This window comes from Leptodactylus fuscus, chromosome 6 (genome assembly GCF_031893055.1).
Source record: "Leptodactylus fuscus isolate aLepFus1 chromosome 6, aLepFus1.hap2, whole genome shotgun sequence".
NCBI lineage: Eukaryota > Metazoa > Chordata > Amphibia > Anura > Leptodactylidae > Leptodactylus > Leptodactylus fuscus.
The window spans coordinates 128,171,826-128,186,922 of record NC_134270.1 but is presented as its reverse complement, the minus strand read 5'-3'; the positions used below and the strand labels follow the sequence as shown (position 1 = coordinate 128,186,922).

General features: G+C 41.2%; 1 protein-coding gene across 1 annotated transcript in view; it reads right to left on the bottom strand.

Moving 5' to 3' along the window:
* The window catches only part of SKAP1 (src kinase associated phosphoprotein 1), a 303,171-nt gene that overhangs the window by 45,979 nt on the left and 242,095 nt on the right, over positions 1–15,097 (bottom strand). Inside the window, exons 11-12 of the mRNA XM_075279083.1 lie at positions 7,838–7,894; positions 5,390–5,502 (exon numbers count right to left, since the gene is read on the bottom strand). Coding sequence (XP_075135184.1) covers positions 5,390–5,502; positions 7,838–7,894 — 170 coding nt within the window. The remainder of the gene's footprint in view (positions 1–5,389; positions 5,503–7,837; positions 7,895–15,097) is intronic.

The following is a 15,097-nucleotide window of genomic DNA, read 5'->3' as shown; positions in this document are numbered from 1 at the left end:
TCACCTACATGTAGATGTAGTTGGTGTAGATTTCCCTCCAGGCACATAGCCTAGGTAGAAGGTGTGTTGCATAAATGAGGAGGTTCACACCAAGTTATATATGAGGCTCAACCTCTGGAAACATCTAGGAAACATCCAGTTTTATTGTTTTACTAAGTCATGGTCAAGCAGCAGAAAGAGAAAGGGGGATAATTTAGTGACCCTAAGAGAGAAAGGGGGGATATAGTGACCGTGAGCTGACCTCCAAAGCCCAGTAGAGACATACAGCTCTACAAGGCAGTGAAAGTAATTACTCTTTCCCAGATGAAGATAAGCCCTGAAGTAAGAACAAGAGGGAGCACCCAGGTAGTGAGGTGTGGCTAAACACAAGCCTTAAGAGACCATGATACCTTACAACTGATGTCACATCTGTAAAGTCATCTAAGAGAGCTGGGTTTTTCCAATTCCATCTGAAGATTCTACAATCTCCTGGACCAAAGACTCAGAATATTACTCTCTGTACTATTCTGTAATACTCCCATTATTTTAAGGCTGTTTACAATTTTGTCATCTTTTCTTGTATATATAGCACTGAACCCTTTGGGTATTAAATTGTTAAATTTAATGTTACTTTGTGTTGCTCTATGAACCCATTACTTTTTTGAAGTGTGTTTGTGTCTGACTGTTGGAGAGATGCCTGTATATGTTAGCATGGTTTCTGCTAAGCCGGTGAATCAGTGGTGGTGGCAGCGTGTATTTATGGTGCATGGACTGTGTTGGGATGCAATTTAGGCTCAACTTGCATAGGTGTAGAATAATGTGATCAGGTCATGTGATAAGCCTGTCTAAACAGATGTGTTTTTAGGGCATGTCTGAAGTTGCCGTAGTTGACTATTAGTCTGATTGTCCAAAATAAACCATTCCAGAGCACCGGTGCAGCTTGAGAACAGTCATGGAAACAGGAGTTGGATGATGTGACAACAGAGGATAAAAATCTAATGTCATTGGTAGAATAGAGAGGACGATTAGTGTGCTAGACAGTTACAAGGGGAAGAGATGTAGGGAAGTCCAGTCCTATGGATGGATTTATGGGTGAGTGTGATAATTTTATTTTAGATTCTGTAGTGGATGGGCAAACAGTGCAGTGACGGGCACAAGGTGGATGCATCTGTGTCCCAGTGTTATAGAAAGAGGAGTCTGGTTGCTGCATTCAGGACTGATTGTAGAAAGGAGAATTTAGTAAGAGGAAACCCAATAAGAGGAAAGCTGTAATAGTCAAGACAAGAGAGAAACAGAGAGCCAATTAGGGTTTTTGAGATTTCTACTGTGAGAAAAGGGCCATAAAATATATACATACACAAATAATATACAGACATGATGTAAACTGTCACCATAAAGCTTCATTTATCTGATACTACATGTTGACTCAAAATAGGGAGTCCATTGTAAAGATTTATTTTGGTATTAATTAGCAATTTTAACTAAAATAATATAGTTTGAAAAAAAAAAGAATGTTGTACAGTTTAACCTTAATTACATAAAAAAAGAAAATAAATAATAGTCATGAAAAAAATACTACAAATAATTTAGTGATTAAAGGAACACTAAACCTAGACATTATCAAGAGAAGTAAAAACATGCCCACACTGACAGTCTAAAAGATTTTCTACATGTTTTTGGGCTTGGTAGAAATCTTGGAGAGAACCCAGTGGTTAAATCTTTTTCATTTTCGGCAGTCATGTGTACAGAATAAGGGCTTGACATAAAATTATTTTTCTACTATTGAAGATAGAGCAGTAGCCGGAGGTTCCTTCTGCCACCACGTACCATACAATTAGACAAGATAGTGAGGAGTAGGAGGGGAAGTCTTCTTGAACACTGGAGAAGTTTTTGTATATACTGTATCTCTCTATTTTAATTGCAATTCAGGGTTCACTTTCATTTTACATGCAACACGATCACTTTATGTGCCAGCCATGTCCTGAAAAAGGGGGTTGACAAGCAGATTGCTTGACCATGTCACAAAAAAGGGTTGTGACATGAAGAAAAAGAGGCATGCCATGGTTGTGGAATCAACTCAAAATTTTTCACGGCAGAATCCTTGCACTGTCCACATCTCAGGGAAGTAGTTGGGTGGAAGCAACCCATGGGCGGAGGCATTTGTCCTGAGTGCAACTTGTCAAGGGAGGTGCCAAAAAGTCAAAGGCTACAGATCTGGCATGCTGCTTGCCAGATGTTGGCAAGTATGCCTATCCTTAGTTCATTTAAGTCATTAATTTGAGATTGGTGGGTTTCCAACAACCAAGTCCTGCACCGATCGGTTGTTTTTAGCACAGTGTACTAAGTTACAAGCAGACAGCTCCATATACTGTGCAGTGCTGCTATTACAGCTCAGTACCCATTCATTTGATGGGTCATTGATTGTCTTGTTAAGTGTTCATTAAGGAAATGCATGGTTCGAGTCACTGCAAACTTCATCACAATTGTGCAACCAGAGAAGATTTTGTGGCTACAATAAAAATCACTGTGCTGTGTGCACAGGACAATATGGTGGGGACTTCTGACTGACTTAAATAAATAGCTATGCTATGACATCAGATGAATTAGATTAAAATATCCGGGCGACTTAATGTGCTTGTGAGCAGAGCTCTTTGCTTTGGGTTGCATAAGCAATCAGATGACTTCCGCTCTTGGTGACCATGACTGTCTTATATTACACTGTAGTTTGCAGGGTCGATCACTAGAAGTCAGTACAGTAATGTAAGAAACTGCAAGAGGATGAAATCCAGCTTAGTCGCTTAGGTAAAACCTGGAGCAAAAAACCCCAGCCGATTTCAACAGTTTTTTTTGTCAGGGCATGTCCGATGCAAGATGATACCTGAAGGGGATCCTCTACATGTGGCCTTATTTTTAGGAAAACAACTGTCTTTGTGGTTTATAGCAACTAAACTCAATGAAGTTTTCATTTTTCAAGAGCTGTGCAAAGACTCATTGCTATGGGCAACAATGACAATGTTTTCCTTTCCAGTTTCATATATCTGCCCCATCATGTAAATGTAAGCTGCTGGGTCTGGTTTACATTAACATTACAACTTACATTCACAGTAGAGCTATAACAGTTATGCCTGGCAGCTGGCAGTCTGAAAGATCTCATTGACTTACACTGAAGTCAATAAGATCATTGTTGGGTGTTTTCAATGGCAAGATGAAAACTGCATCATGTGGGCAGAGCCTTACCCAAGTTATTCTAAGCAGATATATGTCCTTTCTAGGTGTGTACTTAGTCCAGAGACAGAACACTGAGCCTGGTAAATGAAGTTGTGGACCTGGAGTGACCTCTCAGGTTAGTCTATGTCCTGTTCTATGGACCTCTAAATTAGATTATCCTGTCTGGGATATAGATTAAAAGTAACATCATCAATTATTCTACCACATGGGATTGGATTAATGCCTAGCAGAATTTATAATGAAATATTATGACTATATATATTCTTTCTTAAGTGTAGATGTAATGTTAGAGCTTAAAAGGGATTTTCCACTGAAAAAAAAAAAAATTGTAAATGTCCTATGGGTGTGATAGAAGTGTCTGGCCCACCGGAGTTTATTTCAGACTTTGGATCTAAACTCTACTTTGTTTCTGTCATGTGACAAGGTAGAGTTTCTTGTCACAGCATAAAATCTACCAATCAGAACAAGGCAGGAAACGCCAACTTGTATCTGTCACGTGGCTGGAATACAGCTGTAGATATTTGGGTTTTTTTAGATTTTTTTTTTTTACAATGAATGATATATGTCACTGTATGCCTATACAGTGGTATACGTCACAGCCTTCTGCCAGCAGTACACATTTAGGAGTTGTCGTCTGGATGTATAATCCCAACAGAGCACTGAAGCTCAGTGTGCACAGAGTCATAGGACACAAATACTGGGATCACTTTAGTTTTATCATTGTTCATAGCAATCCCTCTAAAGGAAGACGTGGGCCCGAAAGTCCCACTAAGACCCCCTTTTGAATGGAGCGGCTCTGTGCTTACGTGACCAACAATCTATTTAGTTCTATAGAGCTGCAGCCACTGCCAGAGATTACAGACCCGGCAGCCCCATGGAAGCGAATAGAGCACCGGTCATGCAAGCGTACTGCCACCCCAATCACAAGGTGGCCTTTGTGGGATTATCGGTCCCCCGTCCTCCTTATCATAGGGGGGCCCGGTGATAGTCTTTCAGTGATCAGACACCCCTTGTGTTTTGGATTGCGGATAAGTGTCCATAGTGACAAAAACCCTATAAGTATAAAAAACAAAAGAGACACCGAGCACACTATATAGTGTAGAATGTCTGATAAATTTTGGTGGAAATAACCAGAAGATTTAAAAGGACCAAATGGCCTCTCACCTGATGAGGTTGTGACAATCGCTCACAACTACGTTTGGGGTTTACCGTCAGGTGGAGGAGGCAGCACGTCTGATGGACACCGGCCAAGGCCAGGGAAGATAGAGTTTTCAATGAAATGGAAAGACGGCGCTCTCAGGTCACAACAGGATTTTATTCAAAAAGACAATGATGCACCATTGGTGCATCATTGTCTTTTTGAATAAAATCCTGTTGTGACCTGAGAGCGCCGTCTTTCCATTTCAATGAAAAACCCTATAAGGACTTACATATGGTTGTAGCAGATCTATTGACTCTCTCTATAGAAACACTTAAAATGTAATAATAGCAGTGAAATCGCTCACATTATCAGAGATATACTCAGGTTGCTGACCAGTAAAAGATCCAGGTTTCTAATTTTTGGGGAGGTCAACGGAATGGATAATTTATGTCTGAAGATTCAGCCACATACGGTTACCACAATGTGTGTTACTGTGTTATTGGGAATAGAAACACATCCACTTCATTCTAAGGCAGGGGTCCTCAAACTTTTCAAACAGTGGGCCGGAGGCAGAGCAGGTCACACAGACATCAGGAGCGGTGCCCTCCAATAGGTAAAGTGAAGTGCGCTCCATGGCCTGGCCCGAGCTCCCCAGGAGCTTCATTATAAATGCACGCCTGCCGGCGTTGTCAGCGGGGCCAAACAGAAGTGCTTGGCAGGCCGCATGTGGCCCGCGGGCCGCAATTTGAGGACTCCTGCTCTAAGGTCTCCATTGGAGATTCTGACGAAGTATATGCATAAAAATTGATGGTTTCAGTTTTAAAATAATAGACACCTAACGGACCCCATTATAGTCAATGGTGTCCATTGGACTTTATGTGTTACCACTATTTTAGTGGTCCACCTCTCTGCTGTTCTGGTCCTCCAATGGATTAGAATAACGGAGAGGCGATGTTAGTGTGAACCTTGTGTTAATTATATGTCAGCTTCTAATATGACCTCCTCCCTCCTTCATTCTCGGACCTTTTGTTTCTTTGTTACCTTGCTTAGAATACGGATAATGTCTCCGCGCTGGAATGACAGCTCATCACTCTTGTCACTCTTGCAATTCCAGAGTCCCTGGTAATAATCTGCATAGTTAATTACAGATTCCCCTGTTGAAGAAAGCCATACATGTGCACATATTAGAGAAGGCAAACAGCACATTTTACTGAATATACAACATTCTTTCTGCAAACACAGATATCAAACCAGTCCTATAGGGAAGTTATCTGACAGCAGACAACCAATTTGTACAGTATTAACAACAGAAATGTATTTTCTAAGTCAGGAATAATGATTATTTCTAGACCAGAATCTGATTGACCTATGGGTTATATTACAACTGAGCATACTGTTCACATACCATCAAAGCCAATTTGTGTCATCCCATCCTACTATAAAGAAACTGGCACTATATGTAGACAAAGTGATAGCCTAAAGATGCACCTTTAAGAACGAATTAGAAGTATATTCTGCTTTTAATTAATCCAGGAAAAGGTAATAATACATTTCTACCCTACTTCTTTAACAATGACTTCAGAGACAGCATAAACTTTCATGTCTTTCATAAATCTCTAAAAAATCTCTAGGCTAAGGCCCCATGTTGCGGAAACGCAGCTTTTTTTGTTGCAGATCTTGCAGCGTTTTTTGGAGCCAAAGCCAAGAATGGCTACAAAAGGAATGGGACATATATAGGAAGTTGTTATACTTCTCCCTTCTGTTCAATCCACTCCTGACTTTGGCTCAAAAAACTGCAGCAGAATCTGCAACAAAAAAAGCTGCATTTCAGCAACGTGGGGCCTCTGCCTTACAGTCACTTCCATGGAAGGTGGATAGAATTAAAATACAGCCATATACAAAATCCAATATGAATAGCTCATAGCAATGTCATAGTTATCGAATTGGAGAGGAGCTCTGACACTTGGCACCTCCACCAATCCTCAGCTACTGGAGCCGTAACTAACACGAAGAATAGATGCAGAAGCACAGGTCTGTCCTCTGTGTAGTGGCCGGGCTAATATAGCGCAGCTTTAATTCAACTGAATAGGTGCTAAGAAGCTTCAGCCACTACACAGGGAATACATTGGTATATCTTAGAAAATCTTTGTTTCTTCCATTCATGTTGACTCTCTTCATAGACAGTCATATTAACTTGATAGGGCTTGTGCCTTGGACCTCTTGCTGTGACCCTGAAATATGCAGGCTGAAAGTTACGTCCATTTCCCAGCTGCTCATGGGTCTTCCTGAGCAGACATGGAAAAGTACAATGGAGCGCTACTGAGTGACCTGTTCAGGAAACACATGGCTGTTCCAAGCAGGGAGTAGAAAGATCAGGAAGCCTCTCAGTTTTCTGCATGTAATTACTATGTATAAGAAACAAGATGCTGAATTGTCACTTTTTAAGGCTATGAAGAATCTTAAAGGGATCCCATCACACCCAATTTTTTCTAGGTACCACGTCGGAATAGCCTTAAGAAAGGTTATTAGTCTCCTACCTTTCGTCATCTTCTCCGCACCGCCGTTCGCCTACAATCCTTGTTTCTCTCGGTATGCAAATTAGCTCTCTCGCAGCACTGGGGGCGGGCCCCAGCGCTCAAACAGCACTCGGGGCGGCCCCAATGCTGCGAGAGAACTCTCTACAGCGCCACCTCTATCTTCGTCAGCTTCCAATTTTCGCTGACCTTCACCTTTCCCACCATGCATCCGTCATACTGATGAAGGTCATGTTGACCGAAACGTTTAATAATTTTGGATGCAAATAAATGCAAAAATTCTTCATGATTCCCTGTGAGTGCCAGAAATTCCTTTCATATCTTTGTCAGCAGCGTCCTCTTCATCCTCTTCTTCCGGCGGCGGCTTGTAACTTCTAGGCCTCGGGCAGAGCAGACTGTGCATGCCCACAGGCCACGAGAAAATGGCCGCTTGCACAGTATTGGCCTTTGGGCATGCGCAGTCTGCTCTGATGTTTAAGCGCTGGGGCCCACCCCCAGTGCTGCAAGAGAGCTAATTTGCATACCGAGAGAAACCAGTATTGTAGGCGAACGGCGGCGTGGAGAAGACAACGAAAGGCAGTAGACGAATAGCCTTTCTTAAGGCTATTCTGACGTGGTACCTAGAAAAAATTGTGTGGGAGTGATAGGATCCCTTTAAAACAACAAAGTAAGTGACAAACTGGGATTAATTCTGTATCTCATGGCATCTGATGAAGTGCTACAGTATGTAAAGTGATAAAGTGCCCATATGATATTAATAGTGGAGTAGGGTATAAAATTACATAATAAAGTGATACAAGAGCGCCCACTCCATGACCAGAATTGCTGCACACATTTCTGTTTTTTTTCTGTAATACCACACATCCTGCACTTTATGAATGTCATTTATTGAACCAAGGAGAAAAGCTCATTCCCATTTTTATCATATACCGTGTGTCTTTTTAAGTGGACTAACCTTCATTCTCCTCTTCCTCACCTGTAAGATAAAAAGGAACAGCAATTAAAATTATACCTAAATGTTTGGAAAAAATTTTGATTTTCTGTCAGAATGTGTCATTAAAAATTGTGCCATTAAATCCTGTGCTGAAATCCACTTTCTTTCCTCTTTTGTTGGCAGCAGAGATCCTCAATTCTTGTGACTGTGAGTACAGAGAGGTATGGGTGTAATACAACGAGGCTTAAATGGGAGAGGGGTCACTTCAACACTTATATTTCAGGCGTTATAAAATATAGAACTGCGCTGTTACATGAAAGATGAAATTCTCAACTCTGGCACCAAGGTCACTGCTCTACCTTAATTATTTCTGGAGAAATCCCTAGACAAAAACACAGTTGAGACTGGTATATTTATATGCAGATACAGCTGTTTCCAATTTCAACTGGCTCCCCATTGCCCCCCTCCACCCCCATCCCACAGTGTTATCCTCCTGAGTGGACCAATACACAGTTTAATTCTCCATAGTGCTCCACACACACTGTATGATGTTCCCCAGTGGCTCTCACACAGTATAATGGTCCCTAGTGGCCCCCACACAGTATAATTGTCTCCAGTAGCCCCCACACAGTATAATTGTCTCCTGGGGCCTCCACAGTATAATGATCCCCAGTGGCCTTCACACTGCATAATGGTCCCCAGTGATACACATTGTATAAGCAATCAAATTCAAGCTCAATCCCCTAAAGGGACTAAATATAAAAGTTAAACATTTAAAAAAAAATATCTAAAAAAAATATGCTAATTTATCAATCCTCTTGAAATATAAAAACAAACAAAAAGTCATCATAATCACATGGCTGTTGGAGGATGTGCCACATTTGTGAGGAGGTGAACATTTCCTTATAAATGCGCACCCTACACTGGCCAGTGATGTACATTCCTCATTTCATCTACGATTCCTGGTGTAAATGTTAAATTTGGTCGGGCCAATGGCCCTGCCACCTGTCAGCCTCTCATACTACCTTTTTGTGAAAGGTGGCAAAGGGTGTGCAGAAGATAAAAATTGGTAGTTTGCGCAAAAAAAAAAAAAAAAAAAAAAAAAAAAAAAGCATTTTTTTTATGCCTTGTATGCCAGAAAAATCTAATATAATACTAAGTATGCCCCACTAGGTATAGCCATGTCCTAGAATGAAAAGCTATTAATAAAGTGTTTTTCTTGTAGGGTGAACACTGTAAGGGAAAAATTAAAAAAAAAGTGTAAATAGCCATTTTCCAGTCACTTCTCTCCCCTACAAAACAAACTGAGTAAAAAGTGATCAAAACAACTTATGTAACCCATAATTGTACTGATAAAATGACAGCTCAACCTACAATAAAAGCACAGGTTACACACAGTACCGTATATACTGTATTTTTCAGACTATAAGACGCAATTTTTTTCCCCCAAATTTGGGGGGAAAAGAAGGGTGCGTCTTATAGTCCGAATGTGGCGCCTGGCACCCGCCGTAATAGAGAGGCGGATGCCGGCAAGGGATAGACGCAGGTGCCGGGGCCTGAGACATTGCTGCGCTCCTCTGCCCTGCATGAAGCCAGCAGCGGCAGGGGCAATGCTATTCCGCTCCTCCGTCCCCCCGCCGCTGGCTTCATGCAGGGCAGCGATGTCTCAGGCCCCGCGGCACCTGTGATGGCTTCTATCCCTCGCCGGCATCCGCCTCTCTAGTACAGCGGATGCCGGGTCAGTATCGGTGGCCCCTTCTTCCCCGGGGCCGGTCCCCACCGGCCCCGTACCTGTGAAGTTGCAGGCCGGCTCCTGCGCAGCGATATCGCAAGAGCCGACCTGTTCGGGTGACAGCCGGGAGCCTAATGAGGCTCCCAGGCCTGTCACTGCTATATTAGTATTGCGGCTGGGTCTATGACCAGCCGTAATACTAATAGACAGAATGTCCCATAGACGGCAATACAGTTGTATTGCCGTCTATGGGACTTGCAATCAAATGACTGCAGGTTCAAGCCCCCGGGGGGGAATAAAATAGTAAAAAAAAAAAAAAAAAAAAAAAGCTTTACAAATATATAATAAAAATATGAAATAAATAAAAGATCTAAATCACCTCCTGTCCCTAGAATATATATATATATAAAAGTAGAAAATCATATATCATAAACCACCGGGTTTTTTTTCAATACAAGGTGATCTAAGCAATAGATATTCCCCAAAATGGTATAACTAAAAAGTACTTCTGGCCCCGCAAAAAAAAACACTCTATGCGTTCCCGTACAGCTGCAGGGTCACCTGTCAATGTGGCCTTGCAGCTGTTGCAAAACTACAACTCCCATATATTATATATTTTACCATTTTTTGCTTCAAAATTTTTTTTCCCTATTTTCCTCCTCTAAAACCTAGGTGCGTCTTATAGTCCGAAAAATACGGTATGTGTGTGTTAGAATATGGTGATTGAGAAAATTTTGGCTTGAAAAGATAAGATAAGATAATCCTTTAATAGTCCCACAATGGGGAAATTTCAGTGATACAGTTTCATGACTAGTACCGTAGTATATAACAAGAGAGAAAACACATACAGATAGAGAAATACTAGGAATCATAGCAACTAAAAAGAAAGAAACACAGACACACTGCAGGATCATTTAGTTCTCTGTGCAGAGTGATGTTGATAATACAGCCCAACCGTGGTTGGAGGACACGAGGAGGGGGGTCACAGCATGTAGATAGAACAGGCAAAAACGTTTATTTTTTATTTTTTTGCAGAGGTGGGGGACATATGCAGCTATCATGATAACATGTGGGAGTTCCTTTGGTAGGTGGTGAGATCTCCTGCTCACAGCTGATAGTTCGGTATCTTGCATCAGCACTATTTTCCTTAATCACAAGGGGTTATAATTATTTTCAGGATATTAAAACATATCAAAAACTATATAAATTTGGTATTGTGTAATCATACTGATCCACAGAATAAAAGGTAATAAGTCATTTTTACCACACAGTGAAAGAGCAGTAAAATCCAAACCTGTAAGAAAATGCTTAATCTTCTGACGGATTAGAACAGACATTCACCAGTAGTGTGAATCTAGCCTCACTGATATGAATGGGTATGAAAACCCAGCTCAGGGAGAAAATATTTCTATGTTTCGCCATATTTTCAGATGAAAAGAAACGTGTCACAAGCTACATCATTGTTTCATTCAACTATCCTTAGGACAGGTCATCAATTGAAGATTGCCAGGGGGGTCCGACATCTTGGCTTCCCTCCAATCAGCTGTTTGAAGGGATGTCAGATTGCTGACGTCTATTCACATACAACAAACACCGTGCCATACATTTGTATAGCAGCTCTGCTTGGTATCACAACACAGCCTCATTCACTTGAATGGGACTGAACTGCAAACAGGCCATGGAACTGAAGAACATGTTATCACACAGCCTGTGAGGCAGACCTTCAAGCAGCTGATCCACTGGGGTCCTGGGTATTGGACCACTGCTTGTCTTCCACAGCTGAACTTTCCTAGGGATCAAATAACAAGTTTTGAAAAAAAAAAAAAAAAAGTTTAATTAGGTGTTCCATGAAATGCAATAATCAACTTGAGTAATTTCTAGAGGTCACCACATTTTTTGCCATTTTATCATTTCTAGTGAGGGCTAACATCTATGAATGTATTTCTATGGTTAAGGACGGCATGAGACAGTCTGTAACTAGTCAAATGGGAGGATTTTTTGTCTGGTACTCACATTATACTTTCTTTTGCTGTGCACAGCAGATGTTTTTAAATTTTTTGAACAAATGGCATTTTAACTACTGGTATTACCTGTCTGGACAATCAAACATTCACGATTTAGCAATATTTCACTTAGATCATAACTCCGTGCGTGGACCTCTGAAAACATGCTACCACTACAGTTTGGGACATTAGGAGTTGCCATCTTTTTTTTTCCTTTCTTGGACAAATGTATTTTATGCATTAAAAAAAAAGGTTTTTTTCAGGCTTGGAGAGTCTGCCAACTGGATTATTGGCACGACGTCCAGATAAAATGTTTTCCCTGTGATCACTGCTTTATCGCCAGTTCTGAGCATATTCACACTACCCCCATGTTTTCCTAATCTTCTTACAAGCAGAGTTCTCACCTCCTGTTCAGTGGAGCTCCGAGTTTGCCGCTATGCGTTCATAAATCATAGTGATTATCCAATACTGCAGAATATGTCTGTACTTCATAAATAAGGGATAAAACTAAGAGTGATCTCTAACCGCAGCGTGCCAAGGGTCTCGCTCTTATATTATACCATAAACTTTTACTTCTACAACAAGAAATTGAAAAATTCCACTCGACCCAAAGCAATTTATGCGATATAAACCGGCATTATTCTTTTTTGCACACAAAGGTGATGGGTTGAGATGTACGCCACTGTAGTCAATGTAGATATTTCTATAAAAAAATAAACCCTGTGTCGCTAAGTATGAAATAATCTCAAAAACGAATGCACAATGAATAAAATATCATTATTTACCATGAATAATAAAAACTGTGGGGTGGCCCGCATAACTCTTCGCTTTGATAAAGGGTATTCGTACTATACATGATACGATGGCTGGAACAGAAGCATTTAATAAATATATATGAGACGGGGACAAGCTCAGAGAGCAGTGCATTGCAGGTCTCCTTCCTGGACAGGAGCCCACCTCCAGTCTGATGTCGACATACTGCTGTCTCTTGCTAACCAGCGGCAATCAATGAGAATTAGGTCAGCTTTTTGTAAGATACAAATTGGGCCCCATGCAGGAGGGTCAGTGCATCGGCGGCTCTGCCCCCATTAGAGAGGAATCTCTCTCCTGAATAAATCAGACTTGATTGTGGAGTATTGCGCCCGCCAGACACAAACTCATTCACATTGATTTGAAGATAAATTATTGAAAGTGGCTTCACTCACTTTCTGCATTTATAAAAACAACAAAGTGGATGTATTGGCAATGCAGACAATAGGTAGGCTCTCCTTGTCCTCTTCCCTTCCAGGACCACGTCTCTTCGGCTGCCTTGTCTTCAGCTAATGAATGCTTTTCAATGATCTGTCTAGGAATACAAAACTGCAGGACGCACATTACATACTTAAAGAAAGTAGCCACACAGACCCTGCCTGCAGAAAACTGTGGGCGACAGAAAACTAATAAATCACATTACATGAAACCGGAAACTGTAGGTTTATACAAATAATGGTGCAAACATCCGACCCCGGTGTTATCAGAAAACTATGGCACCCACAGAATGGCAAGAGTAGCTGCCCTTGATGGTGAAGGGCACCCTCTGATCAGGGCACTTTCAGAAGCATAACTCTTGTGCAGAGGATCTAATAAAGAATTCAACGTCGGCTGTTCTAAATGAACGTCTGCTTGTTTTCCTGGTCTGATGTAAATGGCACTGTAGGTCCCAGTGCTCTCTCTTCTGCACAAACATCCGCTCTTGTACCAGTCTGTCTGGAACATGATCTCTCTGCTGAAGAGAAAGGTTTCTTAATGTTTCCTTCTGATAAGTCACATGGCCACATACAAGGCACGCAAACCAACCTAGAAGCCAGCCAACTGCAGTTGGCACCCAGATCTTAACTCTGCACACCATGGTGTCTCAGTCACAGGGCTCAGCCACAACAAAGGATTGTTATTTCGGCATTATGGAGTTTACTATACTGTACAGTCAACGTACATGTTCACTTGTTCTGTATAAAGGACTGCAGGGACCAATGCAACTCAGTCTCACATAGATATGCATCAGAGTGAGCATATATTCTACTGTATATGTTGACAGTAACAAGTATAGTTTGCTTTTCATGTGCAGTATTTGTGATGCCCACATTCGGCACAGTAACGGTAGAAACTCAAATAAAATATCTTAATTATGACCACGTCTACACAATTTAAAGGGGTCTACTGGTTACAACAAGTTACTCCCTTTCCAAAGGTAAGAGGGCAACTTGATCCAATAAGTAGAAGTCTGACTGCTGGGACCTCAGCCAGATCATAAGAGTATTTTGTACCCCAGTTTGAACAGAGGCCATGGATAGAAATGCACACACAAGGCCCCCCCCCATGCCATTCATATTAAGCGCTGAATTTAATATGTGCTCTCTCCATTGGTCCCACTGAAGTGAATAGGGAGGCGGTCCATATCCCCCCCAACCCCGACCTCCATTCAAATTGAGGTTGCTGCACAATACTGATCTCAATGGTGGTGATTGGTGGGGTTCTCGCTAAAATCTAGGTGACGATTTTTTGATTGACATCTACGTTTGCTAAAAAGGTCAGTAGAAGTTTGCTTTTAGACTGATGCACAGTTGGCTTGAGAAAGCGCTAAAGGGCTGTTGCCTGATCTTCCACTCCAGTCGTTATCGTCTTTCTCCCATGTTTTTAAGCTATGCTGAATAAAGGACTCACATTTTAATATATCCAGCCTTGGTGAGTGCCCCCCATTTTTTCTCCTTTGCAATTTTATCACATGAACTGTGTTTTTCTGGGGTATGTGCACCACCGTACATAAGGCTAAGCCTATGTTGGCTATATATCCAGCAACATGTGCCATTATAACATACGCTGCAGAAGATATATGACTTTTTTAGGTCTACCTGGATGTTAGTAGTGGCACCTATTTTTTCCTTCTACTTTATTGTCTCTCTAAAATCTGGTCACTCCTGTATTTAGGTTTTTCCTGCTAGAATCCAGCCCTGTGTCTTCCCTACTAAGCTCTGGATTAACTTGGAAAGATATACCAGTGCAAAAAAATTCTAATTTTTATTTGTACCCTCTCTTAAAATCCATTTCTAGTTTTAATGAAAAGCAATAGGTGGGAGAACTGAATCCAAGCTTGTATGAAATCAGCCTTAGAAATGACAACCCCAAGCCCAAACAAAATTCAGCACCATGGAGAAAACCTTTAAGGCTGAGGCGCCACGTTGCAGAAATGAAGCTTTTTTTGTTGCAGATTTTGTGGAAGTTTTTGAGCCAGGAGTGGATTGAGCAGAAGGAAGAAGTATAAGAACTTCCTATATATTTCCCTTTCCTTTTGTAGCCATTCTTGGCTTTGGCTCAAAAAACCACAATAAAATCTGCAACAAAAAAAGCTGTGATTCCACAACGTGTGGCCTTAGCCTAAAACAAATCCACTTCTGGTCTAGTCAGATAAATAGGGGTTTGCACAATATGTTTTTTTTTTTTGCTACTGCTTCCAACAATAGCACTCATAATCTATTCAGTTATGTTAAAGTTTGTCAAAGATTTATAATA